Source organism: Podarcis vaucheri (genome assembly GCF_965113315.1).
Source record: "Podarcis vaucheri genome assembly, chromosome: 1".
Taxonomy (NCBI): Eukaryota; Metazoa; Chordata; class Lepidosauria; order Squamata; family Lacertidae; genus Podarcis; species Podarcis vaucheri.
In genome coordinates, this window is record NC_138759.1 from 95,888,354 (window position 1) to 95,909,127 (window position 20,774).

Consider the following 20,774-nt stretch of genomic DNA (forward strand, 5'->3'; position numbering starts at 1 on the left):
AGGACATTTTTGGTTAGAGAAAAGCCATGCAGCCTTTTGGTCAATTCACATTTTTTCACATGATAAAGTCCTTCTAAGTCAGGGTGGGGGACATTTTTCAGCCTGAGGGTCCTATTCTCTCATGGAGAATGCTCTGGGGTGGCATGGGCAAGGCCAGAGGCAAACAAGGGGGCACATCAATGGATGTGACTCTTAGCTTTCTATAGTAGGCCACATTCCAGCCACACAAAAACTGGAAGTTTCCACACCTACCCAGCCCACCATCCACGCAAGCAAGAGGCAATATCATAGTTCAGGGACAAATTTCAGTCAGGCGAAAGCTAAAATATGGCTGATGTGGGGAGATGGTTGGTGAAGTAAGAGTCCTGAGGGAGAACTAGAGAGGCCTGAAGGGGACAAATTTGGACCCAGAGCCTGAGGTTCCCCAACCCTGTCATAAGTGATTTTGGGAATTAAAAAATGGTCACGTCACAAAGTGAAAACGTTACCATGTCAGAAGATGTGAGAGTCAATATTCATATTCAAACAAACCCAACCCTTTGTTCTTGATCTATAGGAGCCTACTGCAGTACATAAGGGCCCCTCCTGCCACTTCACATACCTGCAGCTGTGGGAAAGGTAAGACAAAAGGACAGAAACCTAAATGACCCCTCCAATTAGCATTAATTCGTCTCAAGGTCTCTATCCTTATTAATTCTGCATATTTCAGATAACTAAAAACTTAAGTTTCTCAATGGGTATATGTTCTTTTCATACTGGAGAGCCATAATTTCTTTTATATATATCTATAAAATCATTTTTTAAAAAAATGATTTTAATTAAATCCACAATGAAACGTATGGTATTTAGAAGACAAGCCAAAGTGCCCTCTTATCTCAAAGTTTTAAAACTTGGAATCACAATTGTCACGATATTGTAAAAACTGATTCCCTTAAACACCCTTCTTTCTCCTTCTTAAATTACCTGCAAGCAATATTCACACTGATAAGGCTTCTCTCCACTGTGAGTTCTCTTGTGCCTTTCCATGTGATATTTCTGTATAAATCTCATGCCACATTCATCACATCGAAATGGTTTCTCACCTAAGAATAAAAATGAAAAGAGGAAGTACTGTTAAAGAAAAAAAGGAGAAGACAGATAGTCTCATACCTCTCCCCACCATGCTATTACTTAGGTTTACTTAACAAAAAACTTACAAAGTATTGCTTTGATCAGCTGGATGTAAACAAAATATAGCTCTGACCACACACCAATATTTTTTCATATGGCTCATCACTACAAACATGTGAAAAGAATCACACAAATATTGAGTAGAGGTGGAAGAGAATCAAATAAAAAATAAACCAGCCCATCAAAAAAGAATGCCCCAACAATCATAACAATCAGAACTAGAGGAAAACAAATAAAACAATAAATTTCCATTTTCATTCCAGTATTTTATTCATTATTATTTATTGTATTTTTATCTCACCGTTTCCCCAAGGAGCTGATGTACACGGTTCTCTCACTCCTCATTTAATCAACAACCCTCCGAAGTAGGTTAATCTGAGAGGCAGTGAGGGGCCCAAGGTCACCCAGTGAGCTTTATGGTCAAGTGGGGATTTGATCCTTGGTCACCCAGGTTCTAGTCTAACACTGTAACACACTAGACCCAATAAGTTGCCAGTATGTACTAGTAAAAAGACTGCATGTAAAAGCTCCTCATATTGACAAAAAGGTTGTGTTTATGAAGAGAATTAATTTTCTGTGCCCTTATGATTAACTTGTCTCAATTTTTTCAGACCAGCCACAGGCATGTTCACATAAAGTGCTATTATTTAATATCACATTTTTTAGCATCCTTGTAACAAGATAAAATAACTAAAACTGGAATAGCTAGTTGCTGACTTATAGCAATAAATATCCTGATCCTTTATTTAGTCAGCCGAAGGTGTATAACAGAATCATAGAATGGTAGAGTTGGAAGGGGCCACAAGGGTCATGTAGTCGAAGCCCCTGCAATGCAGGAATCTTTTGCCCAACATGGTCTCGAACCCACGACCCTGAGATTAAGAGTCTTATGATCTACCGAATGAGGTATCTGCTGGTTCCTTAGCCCTTCCCAGGGATAAAAGTATCATCTGGCTAGTGCACTGACAGATTTATACACAGTATACCATGGATCTCCCTGAACCTGCTTTCTACTCCTGGGTGAAAAGCAAATAGGAATCTTATGCACAGGTGAACCAGGTAAAAAGCTCGTACTGTGTAAAGAAATTAAGAATGGTCAAAGAATAAAAGACACAACAGAGGTAAAGCAACTCTAAAAAGATACAGTATATGCCAAAAGATAGACCTCATGTATTACTTTGTATTTGATTACTTGGTATTGCATTGCTTCGTATTCAAGGCAGCGATGAACTAGAGAATATTAAGGCTCCTCGCTTTTACAAAGACTAAAAAAAGACTGAAAAGCTAAAAATAGCTAATTAAAATTCAGAGTTGAATCATTCTGACAAAATATTTATTTATAAAAGCAATGAATTTTTATAAAGACTCAGACTATTTGTTATTTAATATCATAGATGGTTCCATAATTTTGTTTCAAAGACAAGTAGCGCTTAATATTTGTTTTCCATGTTAATAAATAAAACAATATCATTTTTTATAATTTCCTTTCCCTTTCTTTTATCTATTTTTTTCCTTTTACACAAAACTGCTGTATTATCTTAGCTCATTGTATTAGTTTAATCCACTACACAGTTATGTTAAGATTCTTTGTATTGAAGCCAATTTGTCTCATTGACTTAATGACTAAGCTGACTTAAATCCAAGCATTTCAGTTCCCTAGGGGATACAATTTTCTGTTGGAAAGTAAAAAAATAATGTTGTATCTTGTCCACCCTAGCCTCTGACTCAGTCTGAAGCAAAACTTCAAGTCTTCGCCCTGTCTTTCTTATCTCCTATACTATATATACTTGGAGTCACAACATTATATATTTCATGTTCTCAAACCTAACTGGCAAGCAGTACCACCCACACAGTTATAAAAAGATACACAGATCCAACTTACATATTAAATATATATATATATATTTAAAAGAATGAAACATTAAACTGGCAATTACTTTAGATGAAGTAGGTGTAGCCAAATGACACATAAGAAACATACTACCAAACTCATAAGCTCAGTTCAGACTAAAAATTAAACCATGGTTTGTTTAGCTTATCTCTGGTTTGTCTGTGCATGGTTTCTTTAAGGTCAAGAAACTAGGATTGGTAATAGCTGAACTCAGTATTTTGGTTTCCCGTGTAACTCCATTCTTGCTGTCTGACTACAAAGTCAAGAGGGAAGAATTGCTCAAAAAAGAAATAGCTCACATAGCTAAGAGACTCTTACCACCACTTTAATAGACCTCTGTTTGGCTACAGGCTCCTTTGCTTGCCTACTAACCAAACACAAGCTAGCCATCACATCTTGGCTGCCTAACTGCAGCAGCCCTGCAAGGGTGGCAGGTACACCAGTGCCACAAGCTAGCCATCACATCTTGGCTGCCTAACTGCAGCAGCCCTGCAAGGGTGGCAGGTACACCAGTGCCACAAGTACCACACCCCAACAATCTTAATGAAATGTATGCAGAGCAGATAACCAAGCCAGTCTCCAGTCATTTCACATACATTCAGTGCATGCTTGTGGAACTAAGTATACAGAAGGCATTCTAGAAATATTATCCAATTTTTAAAGTGAAGTATGCAAAATTATTCTCAGAAAATGGTATATAGTGGAATATTTTCCAAAAACAGGTTTTTTTGCACAAATTTTTCCATGGCTAAAATTGCATTGCTTCATAAAATTAGTAACATTACGAATAGATGTAATACCAGTTAAACTGGCAAGTTTATATTCTATTAATAATTGTGTAGTATAGTAAAGAAAGGTTTTGTAGATTATATATTAAAACAGTAATATTACTTCCAATATCTGATTTATTTAATTTCTGCCCATTTATTTTTTGCATTGTTTCTTAATGTATTATGGGTTGTACTCAAATAAGCCATGTTGTCTGTATATGGATTTCCACTTGTGCAACAGAACCTCTCCTCCTACTCCTTCTCCCGTGCCCCCCTATTTGTTTTGGGGTTCAATAAATGCAAAATACACAGACGTCAATTGTGAAACAAGGTTATATTTTTTAAAAAATATGTATTTATTAGTTACTTTTTCAAAAATGAACTCAACTTGACTTACAAAAATTAAAAACAGATATAAAAACCAAGAATAAAAACCTAAAATTCAACAAAATACATTTCTTTCTCTATGCAGAACATATCCAACAGCACATCATTTAAATAACTGAATGCAACAATACTGAAAGGCAGCAGCAGAAAGAAGCCCAGGTGTACAGAAAAACACATGGCTTGGAAGAAACAGAAGTATAAGCAAAAGTGCAAATCCAAATACTAGTAAGGCTAGTTTGATGATAAGCACGGATACAAACATTCCAAGACAACCGGGGTATTTGTGCAATTTTCTGCCATGTTTTGTTTTCTCAAGGTTTACATGCATACACATAAAGTACTAGACATCAGCACCAGCAGTTTGAACAGATATGAAACCTTTCACCAAGCAACACTCAGCATATTTGCAAGCTCCACTTTTCTGAAATATAGGCTGAAAATTGGCATCTAGTCCAAAAAAGACTATATTTCTAAATATTTGCAGAGATAATGAAAGGCCATGCACCAAAATGCCAAAAACCCAGTAAAGCCAAGTCTTTTTACAGAATGTGGTTTTCCAGAAGTAAAATTTTAAAACAAACCAATATACAGTAAACTTAACTATCCTGCTTTAACTTTGGGTCTCATTTGGGTCTTTTGCTAAAACGCTTACTCTTGTATAATTTTCTGTATGCTTTTTTTTTTTTTTAACAGGGTTCAGATACCTATGGGGTCAGGCATTTTGGCCATAATTGTGTTCGAAGTATTCCTATTTACCACTTACCCAATAAAAATATTTTCTCTCTCAAGGTTTGCTCACATCAGCTGTCAGTAACTTCTTGGGGGCAAGGGAGGAAAGAGGCAAGGCTAAAGTAAACACCTAAATTCTTTTCTAGAGTTTCTTGAACGGCACGTTAAAACAGAAGCTGCATAATCACCCAATACTTGGCCATGTTTCGGAAACAGTTCTTTAAACACACCAGTAAAAAGAAACTCAAGGCACTATACTCACCAGTATGAATCTTCTCATGTCTCTGTAGCAGGTACTTCTGAATGAAACGCATCTCGCACTGACTGCACTGAAATGGTTTTTCACCTTAAACAATATAATTCCACATCTGTAAGTTAAAAGCTACAAACATTTGTTTCTAACAGATTCTGCTGAGAAATAAAATAGTTGGCTATTGGAATCCAACATATGAATGAATTCCAAAATATTTTAGTATAAAAAAAGTCTGTCTAAACTACCTGGGCTAAAAAGAAAAAGGCTATTAATTCGGCGAGCCTGCTGCTAACAAAGGAGTGCAGCTCATGAGCAAAATCAGGCAGGATGCTGTCATCTAAGGTACTGTAAAACTCTTTCATCTATTCCAACTAGAGTTCCATCACTGGTAAAATAAGAACCCAGAGACTATGCTATGAACAAGACAAAACTGGAAATTGGGTGACTTACCAACCCATCCTTGTACAGAAAGCAAAGCAACACAGTAAATCTCAAATTAACAGAAATGACACTAATTCTTTTCTGGTATTTTTTGACACTTTGGTGCATGGAATACCTAAGCTTAGATGCCACATTTCCTGCACTTTGGAATATAAAGTTTGCATCATTTTTCATAATTCAGTGCATTATTAAAGATCCAACCATTTTTAGATAATATAAAATACAACTTAAATTCAAGCAGTACCTGTATGAATGAAGACATGCCTTTGTAAATGGTAGTTGGTTCTAAAGGCAGCATGACAATGCTCACAAATGTGAGATTTGGTAGTTTTCAGACCAAGTGATCCATCCTCATTTATTGTAAGGATCTATTTTTAAAAGGGCAAAATTCAGTCTCACATTAATTTCTCAGCAATATTACAAGATTCATATGAATACATAATGGAGGAAATCAAGCGCTTTTAGGCAAAACCACAATGCAAAATAGGAAGACTGTAGACATAGATATCAATTGACTACCTTTTAGTTGACCTAGCTGAACCTTAGCTTTTCAAGATTTGTGATATATAATACACAAAATACATCCAAAGAAGTACTAGAACAGGCTTCCTCAACCTTGGCCCTCCAGATGTTTTCTACAACTGCCATGATCCCTAGCTAGCAGGACCAGTGGTCAGGGATAATGGGAATTGTAGTCTCAAAACATCTGGAGGGCTGAAGTTGAGGAAGCCTGGGCTAGAAATTTATTCTCAGTAGAGCAAGTCAGAATATTTTTTATCATGTTTGGTTGTCACTCAAAATATGGTTAACTGTGACATGAGCCAGCCTATCCTCCCAGGTCTGCCTGTGTCCCCATCCTTCTCTAACATGACAGACAGGAGGAGTTCAGAAACTTTATTTCTGCTCTTAGTTAACTGCACCTTCCTGTGTCATCAGAACACAAATTGTGGTTTCACACTAAATATGGCAGATTTCAGAACTAGCCAATTTCAGACCATGGATTATGAAGTTGGCTTGTCCCGAAACTAACCATTGTTTCAGTTACTGTATGTTAAAACCACATATTCCAATGCAGACAACATAGGAAGCTGCAGTTAACAAAAAGCTGAAGTAGAAGTTTCTACATTTAGCTATTCAGCAGGAGAAGAGGGGATGGGAGGGAGCATGCAAGCCTGAGAGTGGATGACATTCACTCCCATCATGCTAAACCATTGGTGTACAAACAGGACCACTATCTTCTCAAATGGTAGCCCTATAAATCAGTCTTTAATCTACTAGTTGGGCAAGAAAAGAAAGCTATAAAATCTAGAGGCACTCATGTTATATCCATTTTATTTCTCAAGACTTGGAGTACATCCAGCAACTGGAATTCTTTTTTTGTACAAGCATACTGGTGACAGGACTTGTAGTTTGGTAATATTACTTACATGTGTTAGTGAAATGATAATTGTGTACTTTATCTCTTCCATCTCAGCAGAAGGTTAAGGATAACCTTAATATTTTTCAGTCTCAATAAACCATTACAACTGCCCAATTTGCATGTCATTCTAAGTCAAAACCATGGCTCAACAGTAACAGAAAATCTTGCGTCACTCCTCCCTGGTCATTTTTTTACTGCATCACACTGAGCTAAACTATAGTTTATCTTAGTGTGCAGTCCAAATCCAGGGGTGTGGCTGAGGCCTCTGCAGACTAACTGTGAGCTGTAGCCAAGGCTTGTTCTATAGGTTATAGTTCAGTATTTGTCTGGGAGAAGTAAACCATGAGCCCAGCTTTAGACAACATGCTAAGCCCACCTATGGCTTTGGTCTGGGTGACACAGCAGCAAAATGATCAGGGAGAAGCAAAACAGATAGAATCTCCTCTCCTGGAACCCACAGGCTCGCACATTTGTGCTAAGCTAAATACTGTGACGGGAACAAAGCCAACACATGACACTGTTAAAGCATGTTTCAATAGTATGTTGTGACTTTTAATAAATCTGTTCTGTACAATTATGCATCTAAAATTCTAAAGATAAACAATTCGTAGCTACTTTAAATGTTCCCATGGGCTTTTTTACCCACCCCACGGCTATATCACAAGCTGCTTTTGTTCCCTCCATTTTAACAGCAAAGAACTGCTGTTCAAGAAGCACAAGCCTAATGCCCCTTTGGGTACATTAAATTGGTGCAGTTCTTCAGAGTTTGTTCTAAGTGAGTGTAATCCTTTTAAAGGTGTCCCTGCAAATGATTCTTTGCATGGAAGAAAGCCCATCTTTCTTCAGGTATCCCTAATCAGTAAGATTCAGAAACAGCAGCAGAAAACACTTGTTTTGATAGATCCTGTTGGTTCTAGGGTATTTGGGTGCCTTATACAATTGGCATTCACCATCATGCGCCTTGCGGGGGGGACGGGGGACGACACAGTTGCTAAACGCGTTATAGTAGGTTGGTTTGACTTTCTTTTCACAGAAAAGAAAATACACCATTAATTATACTTGCTTCCAAAAGAAATATTGCCTTTCTTGATATGCAGCTATGAACTTGATTTATACCTAGTTTTGCACATTCAAACACTTAAGATTGGGCCCTTCTAATACCTCATTTCCTCAGGGGAGTGTATATAATGTGCATGCTCTAGGTAGCTATAGTCTTCAGAGTCGATACTAGGAAATGACCCTCCAGTACCCAACCTGCTCTCAATCTCTCTGGTCAATTTGTGATCTCTTACTATACAATATTAGGAAGACTGGAAGGACAACCTCTACAATGAAATAAAGGAAAAAAGGGGTTCTCAAACTATGACTGAGACAAGTACATGAAAATAGCTTCCAATCAGTGCTTCCCATTAGTTTTCACCAAACTTCAGGAATTGCAAATGAAAACAAGAATAAAACTGCAGTGGGCAAGTACTCAGTTTGAATTTGCAAGTGTCAATTCAGCAGGAAGCTGAATAAAAATATATTCAAATGCTTCATATTTTATGCTTCAAAATCCATGCATAGCATTTTTGCTGCACTTCCTGAGAGGAAATTCAAGATGTGCAACTCTGAAAACTGAACTTTAGATTAAAATGGCTCAATTGAAATTAGAAGCCTGTGAATGGAAGGCATTCATTTAATTTCAGGTGCATGCAGTAATCAATTTCAACACTTGTGCACCTGTCTGATTAAAAACAAAGTTGTTAGAAAAACACTATGATATTTAAATAAGCCCAATATTATTATTAATCTAAACAGTCTCCGTAATTGATAAGTGGTCCTTAAAACTACACACTCATCAAAAGATAATATTTAGAGAAGGAGATGCCTGGGAAACAGATGTTAAAGTATGTCAAATATTCATGCTGTGAAAAGAATTTCAAAGAAACAAGCTATGAATATATTGTGGCTTGGCTTTGAGATTAAAGTTAGGTGGCTGAATCTATGGTTTCCAAATACTATCATTTCCAATTGCAAATTCAAGGAAAATCTCCAGTTGCATTCAAGGTTCAAATTAAATGTCTTACCTTTGCTGGTGAACGCTGTTTCCTTTTCTTCTTCTTTTGCATATCTAAACCCTCTCGTATTAGCTTTTTGTCCCTTTTCTGCTGCTCTGCTACATCAGTAAATGTAATTTCTTGTTTCACGCTGATCTGCTAGGATACAAAGATAATATTAATTACATGTGACACATATAATTACATATAAGACACATTTTAACAAATTCTTTCAAAAATAGTAATACATCTGGAATTACTTTATACCCTTTGTACTGTTTTGGGGAAGAGGGGGAAAGGCTATTTTAAAAAGTCCTATTTGTAGTGAGTATTCCAATATGGGACTCCTTTCATACCTTCAAGCACAGAAGCTTGGATTACATGCCACATATAATTTAACATTTAACAAAGAAATTTCACCTGACAAAAGCACTTTATAATTTAAGATATGGTTATGTTGGCATTTGAACCACAGTTTCACTGTTCTAAGCCAAACCCTCATTTTTGCCAAAGAGCTACTATGATAATTTCAACCCTTCTTTTAAATTCTGGTCTCTTCCTGCTGTGAATCAAACATTCATTTCTGCCAGTAGAACAGAAAGCTACCATGATGATATCAAACCTATTTGAAGGGGCCATCCTTCAAAGGGGCATGTGGATGAGGAATCAGGAACCTTTCCCTACCCCAAAGCTTACTTCCCTGCTTCCCTTCAAACAGTTTTCTCCCAGGCAAGATCACAGGGTCAGCTAGAAACAAAAGCTCTTGGAGCAGGACAAGTGTACCTCAAGTATCCTGCATATGCTGTGAAAGTCAGACACCCACCTAACCCCCTTGTTTTTTGTCACTAGAGCTGTTCCATGTTCAAACACAGGCAGCTTCTGTCACCTCAGTTTTCTCCCCTAAGGTTGCGAACTGTACTTTCAGCAACAAGATTCTGTTATAGAATCAGACCAAAAAAAACAAACACCTGATGTAAACCGAGTTGCCGATTGATTTTCAAGGCTTGAAAGTCTTCCACTACAGTGAGAATTTATTATTTTATTCTGTTAACAGTTTGAAAGAATCTCATAATTTTCTAAAGTTCCTGTTACTTTCTTACAACAAAGCACCATCAACGTAAAACCGTATTTTAACCCAGCTGAAATCTAAGAAGCTATTCCTCACACAGAGAATTAACTGTGTAAACTCCACTGCTTTTCAATTCACATCATTAAATACCAATACTATACTGTGTTAGAAGTGCAGGAACCACAACAACATACTACTTCTTTGAATATAGCAGAAGCATTTTCAAGTCCTTATCTCCTGTGCAGGAAGAATGCAGACACTTAAAGTCAAATGAGCACTGTCTATGTAAGATATATATTTAAAAAGTGTGTAAAATGTGTATTAAAACATGAGAACGTGTTACTAAATAAACAGTGGTTGGTTCACAGCATCAAAGATTCCCAAGATTTTTAGAAAGGTTAATATCATTATCCAAAAGCAGTCCTTCTTTGCGCATAACTCCCCCCACCCATGCTGCCTGCAAATACATCTATTATGACTATACTGTTTTTTACAGAGGAAGAATTAATGGAACCAGGGGCTTATAATTTAGCCATGGGCTCTATTCCTAGCCCACACTGTAAGTCAACATCTTATTACCTCCTTAACTGTGCAAACAGCACCAGAGATAAAAACAAGCCATGGGATTTATAGCATTTTGTTGTTCTTGTTTAAAAAAAACAAAACAAAAAACCTCCAATTGTTTTTTCTCAGAGTAATGAACTACTTTTATTTTAGTTTTCATTTGGTTGTTCCTGCCATACTTTTTTTTTTTTTTAAGCAGACCTTTTGATATGATTTGCTCAACTTTTAAGTGCAAGCCCTGATAAATAAATTGCTTACAGGGACATTGACTGCATACTGAAGCCCTTGAGGAAGCCTGTCTTGCCCCTCCATCTCATCATCATTTTTCACCGTCTCTTCGTGGACCATGAGTTCATCGTGTGGGATCATTTCTTGCTGTCGAAGTTCACTTTCCTGTAGCACTTCTTCTGCAGAAAGGATTTCCTGGTGCGCCATAGCCCGGTCTTGAAGCACTGCTTCCTGCCGTTCCACAGGAACTGCCGACTGGTCAGATGCAGCACCCATTCCAACCATATCCCTGGATGACTGCATTTGCTCTATGCTACTACATTTAAGAAACAATCCTCCCAGCTTATCTTCAATGTTCATTCTTAAGTGCAATTAACCTGCAAATACAAAAACAAAACTCAATTAGCAAAGTATTTACCATTTATTTCATTTTTGTTACATAAGTAGACAGTTACACCTCAAAAAAGACAAACAGAACAAGAAAAACGATTTTTAAAGAATGATATAATAAAAGAAAAAAGTAAACAATACAATAGAGCTAATAGGCAGAGTTTTTAAAAACAGCCCCACACTCAAGCTTCACTGACAATATTTGGGTATTTATGGATACATACATGGGAAATGTAAGGCATGCTGATGAACACTTTTACTATTTTTATGGGTTATTTGTATTTTTTGTGATACTTTGTTCTATAATTTTAAAGGTGCTGTGAGTCACTCTAACTTGTTTGTAAAAAAACACACAAATCACCATAATAAGAATAATTTCACAAAAATCTGAATACAGGGTATTTGTAAATCTCTCCCTAGAAAAAGGATAAGAAGTGCATCCCTCAACAAATACATGCCAACTACTCTTAAAGTCTGACACTTTTTGCAAAAAGATTCCAAACTGGGAATAGAATTTTAGAGTGCAAAAGATTCACTGCTTCCTTAGGTTTGGATCTGGAGCAGTTCAGGTAGAAAAAAACAGATTTATGCTTGCAAGATGGATGCACCATTTAATTTTTTTAACTAGAAATTTTCCAAACTGCACCTTGATTCAAAACATCGGGCAGTAGCTAACAAGGTGTTTCTGGTGCAAGGACTTTTGGTTGCACATTGAAACTTCCCTTTCCTCTCATCTTCCATGCCCAGAAGGACAAACATAGCATAAGAACGTAAGGGAGAGCTCTGCTGGATCACACTCAAGGCCTAGTTACTCAAGGCATTCTGTTCTCACAGCAGTCAACCTGATGCCTATGGAAAGTCCACAAGGAGGATATGGAGTCTCACTGGGTGAGTAGAAGTCCGCTTAGATATTTTTTTTTTCATTTGTGGGAGAGGGATGTGTTTTTGTGACCAACATAACATGCTAAACCAACCTTTATCATCCTTAACTCATCTGATTTTATTCCTAACAAAATTTCTTCTCAATTTACCAAATGAGACAAACTGTCAATGAAGGATCATTACATTATTGTCTGTTTTCTTGGAAAGATCTTTAAATGAAGATTAGATAGGTAAAAATAGATAAATTCTGAATCAGCTTGCGTGTCAAACTTCTCATATGTAAAATCTGTTCTACACATGTGTAACATGCTATTTTGAAAAACTGTTGCCAGATAATTAAACTTTGGAAAATTATCTTTAAAATGATGCACACGTTAACTATATATGGAAAATGAGTCTGTAGATTGACATTTTCGTGAAATTGCCCTTTCCCGAATCATTCAAAGGCTGAAGAAATATGCCTTGCTGCCGTTCAATTGCTTTAATTATTAAAGGAGTAGACAGGCAATGAGAGAATTGCACTTAAATACATTTTCTGAAAAAAGTCACTACATACTAACGATTTCCTTGGGCCTAGCAGTTTTTAAGAATACTGGGTTAGGCAGAGACCTTCATGCAGAATGTGCTGCTAATTTAAGCACTAACTCACCTCCCTATCACCACAAGTTTTGTCAGAAACTTCACCACAAGCCTTGTCAGAAACTTCATGAAACTCTAGTAAAGTGTTCATCAACGCCAAGTCTGAGAAGTCAGGCATTGTCTCTGTTTATGGATACTGCCAGCGCTTATGCAGGCCTATCCAAGATGGCTACTAGTGTACACCAGCACCTTATGCTTGACTACACACATGGTGGAAATCAAGAAAGCAACTATATTTCCCAGCAATAATTTACAGCGATGTTCTTGCAAGAAAGGCACATTCAGATGGCAAAGGCAAGACCACACAATTCAAACTGGAATCGATTTTTTAAAAAACATTATTGCGGGCCCCTCAAATTTATTTATATATTTAAAAGATGAAAGATAAAGATAGCTGAAGGCACCTTTAAAAAAGTGATAGGCAAATTATTTAGATAAGAAAAAAAACCAGCTTTGTTTAAAGAGACATTTCACTGAAACTTAAAAAATAATGGAATTCTGCAATAGGTCAGCTGGAAAATTGAATTGTATCTACAAAAGGAAGTGTTTCCAAAACAAACTGACCCTTGACAAAATGCATGATATTATACACCATGTACTAGCTCTGGTAGGTTAATATGCTCCCTGGAACAAAATAGTGGCTCTTAAAAGAAAACTTCTCCCTCCTTCTCAAAAACTATATATAACTTACTTAAGTAATCCTGCAGTTTATTATTTTCTAAAAATATGATCACATTTTTTTAGAACATGCATGCTCATCAATTCAGCAACTGTCCCAAATTCTTTAAATCCTATATCAGTCTCACAAACAGAATAGTTACAAACTTTTTTAAAAAATCAGTATATTTTACTAGGTCTTGATAGGTAGTAGAAAGGATGGAATCCAATTTGATATATTTTTCTTACCATAAAAAAATAAAAAAAACCTGTGGAAAATGCAATGAATAGTTTTTTCCTGTCCTAAGTAGTCATGCTGCTGCCTGCAAATTGACCCATGGTGCTTGCATAGTTTCAAGCTCTGCTACACTGATCAACTCCACTGCTCTGCATCTAGTTGCAATGCATCTCACACCATTTTTTACAATGAATTCTGGCTATTTATGGAAAATATAAAAACCATTAGATTCAATTCAAAAGCTACAGATATATGAGTGTTTTGAAAGTCACATATCAAAAGATTTTCCAGTATCCATTTAAGATCATGTTGATGATTCTACAAAAGGAAAGGAAGCAGGAAGTATCAGGAGAAATTGATATTTTGTACAACCACGGAACTGAAAACATCAAAGAAAAGGATTTATAGTGCTGAAGCATAATCATTGGCCCTTGACCTATTGAGACATAAGGTTGTGTCCAATTTTGTCCCTCTGTTGATGGAGGGCTCCTTGATCCAGCAGAGATTCCATGAGGGCAAGTGATTTTAGAAATTTCCCCCTTTCTTCTGCAGATTTCCAGCGGAGGGTAAGGGATACTACAGATGGAGAGTGGCAAATCAGCTCTTAGCAGCTCCACTGGAACGAAGAGCCTTCAATCAGCAGAGGAACACAATTGGATACAACCCATTAGGGAATTGTCATTGACAGTGAAGAGCCCAAGTGGTGCCTCTCTGGGTGTTTCTTTAGACATGCTGTATTTTTCTCTGCTTTTAAAAAGTGAATTGGTTTCACCAAAGTGTTATTTTATTGTGACCTCCCCTGTGAGGAAGAATGAGCTAGAAATTATCTTATGAATAAATCAGATACATAATTAAAAGCAATTCAGACACACATATATATACTGCAGGGCAAGATGACTCTCATCACCCAGTCCTAGATTCAACGTGAATACACAGGTTTTGTATGTGTATGTCCTCAGCTTGATATTATGAATGGTTGAAGGACCAAACACTTCAGACCAAACTGGTAACCAGAGTACCAAACAACGCAAAGGAGACCAGCCTGTCCTGTTCCAGTTTGGGCAAAGATCTACAAAGCAACAAATTAGGTTACAAGGCAAGAAATAATTCTTTACCACTAGATCTGATTCTTTTTTTTTTTTTTTTTTTTGTACTAGATCTGATTCTATAAAAGTAACGTTCAGATTAATAATAGCCTCAAACAGAAACATTGTCAGGAATGATCCATTTTAGTCTGCCAGTACAATGAAACAATATAGCAGGCCACTTATCTGACAAGGTTTTAAGAATCACAGAGATATCATAGCTCAGCAACAGCAGAACAAGCCTTGCAGGGAGAAGGTGTTGGTACTCATAATAATAATAATAATAATAATAATAATAATAATTTATTATTTATACCCCGCCCATCTGGCTGGGCCTCCCCAGCCACTCTGGGCGGCTTCCATAGAAACCAAAAATACAGTAAAATATCACACGTTAAAAACTTCCCTAAACAGGGCTGCCTTAAGATGTTGTGAAGTTGTTACAGTAAGTGCCACACTTTTAACGTTCCGGGGGGGGGGGGCTGCCAGTACTGCATACTCTTGAGTACCCCCCCCAAAAAAGCACTGGTCTTGTCTTCCATGCAAAAAGCCTGTTCACATCTTTTGCAAGTAAATCCTGTTGTATAGCCTTTCACAGCAATGGTAAACATACTGCTCAAATATAAAAACTTCTGCTCTGAGCTGGGACATAACTCTCTGTCTTGTTCAAAACCCCAAAGGAGTTAATAGCAGGCAGGAAAGTTTTCTCTCATTATATCATTCCTACAAATATGTGTTTATACGTTTTACTCATTTCTACTTTATTTATTGTTATTGTTATTAGAATTTATATACCGCCCTATACCCGGAGGTATACCAGCCAGATTTCTCTCTCTCCCTTTTCTCCAATAATATGCAGCAGTAATATGCCTAATAGGTTATTGGGAGTCTCCATCTGAAGCTATAATTCCTTCTATTTAACATTTCTGATTACATCAAAAAATATCAGTAAAGTAATACTGCCATATGTAAAGTTTTCAGTTTTTGATCCTGTGCAGCACTGATGAGAAAGTATTCAGCACTAGAATCCTTTATTCAAATAGGTACTTTATTTGCTACAATAGGTAATAGTTTTATATTTACGGTTAGTTCTTTGGATATCAATGGAACTATATTTATTGGTAAAACAGGCCACCAATGGCAGCAATACTGCTGTGGGGCTGAGTCTATATTTTGAAGTTCCCTCATAAAAATGGTATCAGATATTTTCTGTAGAACATGCCTCAAGCTGTTCTACTGAAAGCTGGACAAAGCAGTCTTCTTCTTCTTCTTCCCCACTGTGAAAGGACGCATGGATCCAGGATTGGCCTCCACAATCACTTACGGACTCACTGTTAAGACCATGGTAATGGAAGACAATCTTACTCGGCTACGAGTGATCGCCAAAGAAGTTTCAAGAGAATGATCAACCTCTGTATACACTGAGCTTCAAGTGCACAAAATTACAGGCAAGAATATCTTCCAGTCAGTTTTCTTGATCTTTACAATAAAAAATTAGCACTGTAATAAAAGAGTAAGAAAGTTCTTCTATTACATGTAAGATTTTTTAATAGTATGTCAGTAGAATTCCTATACCGTACTGTTTTATCTTAGGAGCATTTCCACTTCTGCAGAGACTCCACAGGGGCTCCCTCTAACTTCCCATTAGCTGATCAGAGGTAGCAGCAACCTCCTTTGAAATTTAAGAGATATCAGTGAACTGATGTCATTATGATATCAGGAAACTGGCAGGTGGGTGGTCCCAGCCATTTGGCCAGTCCATGTTTTAAAGACCTGTACAGTGGTGCCTCGCAAGACGAAATTAATCCATTCCGCGAGTCTCTTCGTCTAGCGGTTTTTTCGTCTTGCGAAGCAACCCTATTAGCGGATTAGCGGATTAGCGCTATTAGCGGTTTAGCGGATTAGCAGCTATTAAAGGCTTAGCAGCTAAAAGACTATTAGCGGCTTAGAAAAAGGGGGGAGCGAAAAAAATCGGAACACTCGCAAGACGTTTTCGTCTTGCGAAGCAAGCCCATAGGGAAATTCGTCTTGCGAAGCAGCTCAAAAACGGAAAACCCTTTCGTCTAGCGGGTTTTCCGTCTTGCGAGGCATTCGTCTTGCGGGGCACCACTGTATTAAAAAGGTATGTAGCTCAATGAAAGAATAAAGTCATGATGAATAGAGAACTTACAGAGAACTTGGTTTTATACCAAAATACATCTTCATTAAACCATGACACTATGTTTTAAATTGATTTGGTCCTATTTATTTCCATAGAATTAAATCACTTGAAATGCAAAGCAAGAAAGGCAAATGGGCAGAAGTAATTCTTCCGAAACAGAGTCATAAATTGCAACTGTTACTTGTTAGTTTAGCATATTTACACAACACTAAACTGTATAAACATTATTAATTTATTTATTTCCATTTCAAACCTGCCTTTTGAAAGCTTGGGAATAATGAAACACTAAATAGAAAAAGCCACTACTGCCCCATATCTTTTTGACTTAGGGCATTGAAAGTCAGTCTAAGTAAGCAAAATGCTGTAGACTTGAAATCTTGTGAGCCTCTAAGGAGGAAAGTATCACCATTTTGGGGCAGCCACTAAGATAACCTCTCTACATGTCCTTTTGTTTCAACTTGGCAGATGCACATCTTAAAGACTGGAATGGTACACGTGAAAGTGAGACTGGGTTTGTAAGGTACAGGAAGCTTTAGAGGTAATACGCTATGTTCCGTTTCAACAAAAGAAATCAACACACCCTTAAAAGTGTAATTGCCAAAGAGAATGGGATCACTGATGCTTAGAATCATAGAATCATAGAGTTGGAAGAGACCACAAGGGCCATCGAGTCCAACCCCCTGCCAAGCAGGAAACACCATCAGAGCACTCCTGACATATGGTTGTCAAGCCTCTGCTTAAAGACCTCCAAAGTAGGAGACTCCACCACACTCCTTGGCAGCAAATTCCACTGTCGAACAGCTCTTACTGTCAGGAAGTTCTTCCTAATGTTTAGGTGGAATCTTCTTTCTTGTAGTTTGGATCCATTGCTCCGTGTCCGCTTCTCTGGAGCAGCAGAAAACAACCTTTCTCCCTCCTCTATGTGACATCCTTTTATATATTTGAACATGACTATCATATCACCCCTTAACCTCCTCTTCTCCAGGCTAAACATGCCCAGCTCCCTTAGCCGTTCCTCATAAGGCATCGTTTCCAGGCCTTTGACCATTTTGGTTGCCCTCTTCTGGACACGTTCCAGTTTGTCAGTGTCCTTCTTGAATTGTGGTGCCCAGAACTGGACACAGTACTCCAGGTGTGGTCTGACCAGAGCAGAATACAGTGGCACTATTACTTCCCTTGATCTAGATGCTATACTCCTATTGATACAGCCCAGAATTGCATTGGCTTTTTTAGCTGCCGCGTCACACTGTTGGCTCATGTCAAGTTTGTGGTCAACCAAGACTCCTAGATCCTTTTCACATGTACTGCTCTCAAGCCAGGTGTCACCCATCTTGTATTTGTGCCTCTCATTTTTTTTTGCCCAAGTGCAATACTTTACATTTCTCCCTGTTAAAATTCATCTTGTTTGTTTTTGCCCAGTTCTCTAATCTGTCAAGGTCGTTTTGAAGTGTGATCCTGTCCTCTGGGGTGTTAGCCACCCCTCCCAGTTTGGTGTCATCTGCAAATTTGATCAGGATGCCCTTGAGTCCATCATCCAAGTCGTTGATAAAGATGTTGAATAAGACCGGGCCCAAGACAGAACCCTGTGGCACCCCACTAGTCACTCTTCTCCAGGATGAAGAGGAACCATTGATGAGCACCCTTTGGGTTCGGTCAGTCAGCCAGTTACAAATCCACTGAGTGGTAGCATAGTCAAGACCACATTTTACCAGCTTCTTTACAAGAATATCATGGGGCACCTTGTCAAATGCCTTGCTGAAATCAAGGTAGGCTACATCCACTGCGTTCCCTTCATCTACCAGGCTTGTAATTCTGTCAAAAAACGAGATCAGGTTAGTCTGACATGACTTATTTTTCAGAAATCCATGCTGACTATTGGTGATCACAGCATTCCTTTCTAGGTGCTCACAGACTGTTTGCTTAATGATCTGCTCCAGAATCTTCCCTGGTATTGATGTCAGACTGACTGGGCGGTAATTATTTGGGTCCTCTCTTTTCCCCTTTTTGAAAATAGGGACAACATTTGCCCTCCTCCAGTCTGCCGGGACTTCGCCTGTTCTCCAGGAATTCTCAAAGATGACTGCCAGTGGTTCTGAGATCACATCTGCCAGTTCTTTTAATACTCTTGGATGCAGTTCATCTGGCCCTGGAGACTTGAATACATCTAATCTAGCCAAATATTCTTGTACTATCTCCTTAGTTATTCTGGGCTGTGTTTCCTTTGCTGAATCATTTGCTCCAAATTCTTCAGGTCGGGCATTGTTTTCTTTATCGGAGAAGACTGTGGCAAAGAAGGCATTGAGTTCAGCCCTTTCTGTGTCCCCTGTTTGCATTTCACCATCTTCTCCTCTGAGTGACCCCACTGTTTCTTTGTTCTTCCTTTTGCTACGAACATACCCATAAAAGCCTTTTTTGTTGCTTTTAACCTCTCTAGCAAGCCTGAGTTCATTCTGTGCTTTAGCTTTTCTGACTTTGTGTCTACACGTGCTGGCTATTTGTTTGAATTCCTCTTTGGTGGTTTCCCCCCTTTTCCATTTTTTGTACACATCCTTTTTTAATCTTAATTCAGTTAAAAGTTCTTTAGATAGCCACCCTGGCTTCTTTAGGCACCTTCCATGTTTCCGTCTCATTGGTATTGCCTGACGTTGTGCTTTTACTATCTCCCTCTTAACAAACTCCCAGCCATCATGAACTCCCTTTCCTTTTAGTATTGCTGTCCATGGGATCTCACCCAGCACTTCCCTAAGTTTTATGAAGTCGGCTTTCTTAAAGTCAAGAAATTGAGTCCTAGTATGCTTGGCTGCTACTTTCCGCTGTATAGTAAACTTCAGAAAGAGTTTAGAGTCTGATACTGAGTTTAGAGTCTGATAATGATACGCTTCTAAGAGTCTGATACTCTGCGCATAGAGACAACTGGAAAGAAGGGTGAATGCTAGTTCCACTTGCTAACCAGGAGCTAGACTCGCACTCTGGAAAAGCACTGAAAGCCATTGGCATTACCACTCAAGCAGAGGAGAAAATCCCCTTCACATCACAGAAGCACTGGGCAATGAGGTTTTCAAGATGGAAAGAGAGGTCCCTGCAAAGACATTTCCTAACACCGGTACATCCTTGTGCCAGCAAGGAACTCGAAGCAGAGGACTGTTCCCTTACTCTGCTCTGCATGCCACCGCAGCTTTTGTGGCACAAAACTTTGCTATCACAGCAACAAGAGGGAATAGAATTGAGCTGCCACTTGGAGAATTTCTCCTGTGGCACATGAGCAAATTCAAAGACTGAAGCAATGCCATTTAACTCCACAGCACTGGTGAAGCAGAAAGTTCAACAAGATCAGTGTCTTTCAAATGTTTAGATGCAGCCATTCAGAGCTGAGTGACGGAACCACAATATCATAGCTTGTATTCTGCAACAAAAAGACTGGAGCTCTGCAGATTTGCATGTGTTGAATCTGTAATGCAGAGCTAGCCAGCGCAGTACCCTCCAGATGTGGCTGAATTACAATTCCCATCACCCTGACCACTGGTCATGCTGCTTGGTGGAATGGGGACTATGTAATCCACACACAAAAAGGCTTTTAAATGTCTCTTTTTGATTGTGAATATATTATATTTCTGCTTTGAATCATTTTCAATATAAAGCAATTAAAGATTTTTTCTTGATAAATTAACAAACATCCGTAGGGCACCATGTTGGCTATCTGTGCTGTAATGTTCCCAACATTATTACTCTAAAATATAAAATTATTATTTCTCTTTGTTCAT

The 20,774-nt window shown here is 38.1% G+C and overlaps 1 protein-coding gene and 1 long non-coding RNA gene across 8 annotated transcripts in view; one reads left to right on the forward strand and one right to left on the reverse strand.

The window, feature by feature from the left end:
- Nucleotides 1-17,631, forward strand: part of LOC309539523 — a 32,868-nt gene extending 15,237 nt beyond the window's left edge. The window contains exons 2-4 of one of the 4 annotated variants that reach the window (XR_014222850.1): nucleotides 557-618; nucleotides 12,186-12,239; nucleotides 17,479-17,631. This is a non-coding gene — a long non-coding RNA (uncharacterized lncRNA). Of the gene's footprint in view, nucleotides 619-4,303; nucleotides 5,202-12,138; nucleotides 12,240-14,319; nucleotides 14,893-17,478 lie in introns of those variants that run through there. The other 3 variants (XR_014222851.1, XR_014222852.1, XR_014222853.1) reach the window with 3 other exon arrangements.
- Nucleotides 1-20,774, reverse strand: part of ZNF148 (zinc finger protein 148) — a 38,588-nt gene that overhangs the window by 7,641 nt on the left and 10,173 nt on the right. Inside the window, exons 1-6 of one of the 4 annotated variants that reach the window (XM_082235283.1) lie at nucleotides 11,998-12,020; nucleotides 10,992-11,338; nucleotides 9,131-9,259; nucleotides 5,886-6,009; nucleotides 5,210-5,293; nucleotides 964-1,082 (exon numbers count right to left, since the gene is read on the reverse strand). In XM_082235283.1, coding sequence (XP_082091409.1) covers nucleotides 964-1,082; nucleotides 5,210-5,293; nucleotides 5,886-6,009; nucleotides 9,131-9,259; nucleotides 10,992-11,321 — 786 coding nt within the window. In that variant the 5' untranslated portion in view covers nucleotides 11,322-11,338; nucleotides 11,998-12,020. Of the gene's footprint in view, nucleotides 1-963; nucleotides 1,083-5,209; nucleotides 5,294-5,885; nucleotides 6,010-9,130; nucleotides 9,260-10,991; nucleotides 11,339-11,997; nucleotides 12,021-20,774 lie in introns of those variants that run through there. The other 3 variants (XM_082235284.1, XM_082235282.1, XM_082235285.1) reach the window with 3 other exon arrangements.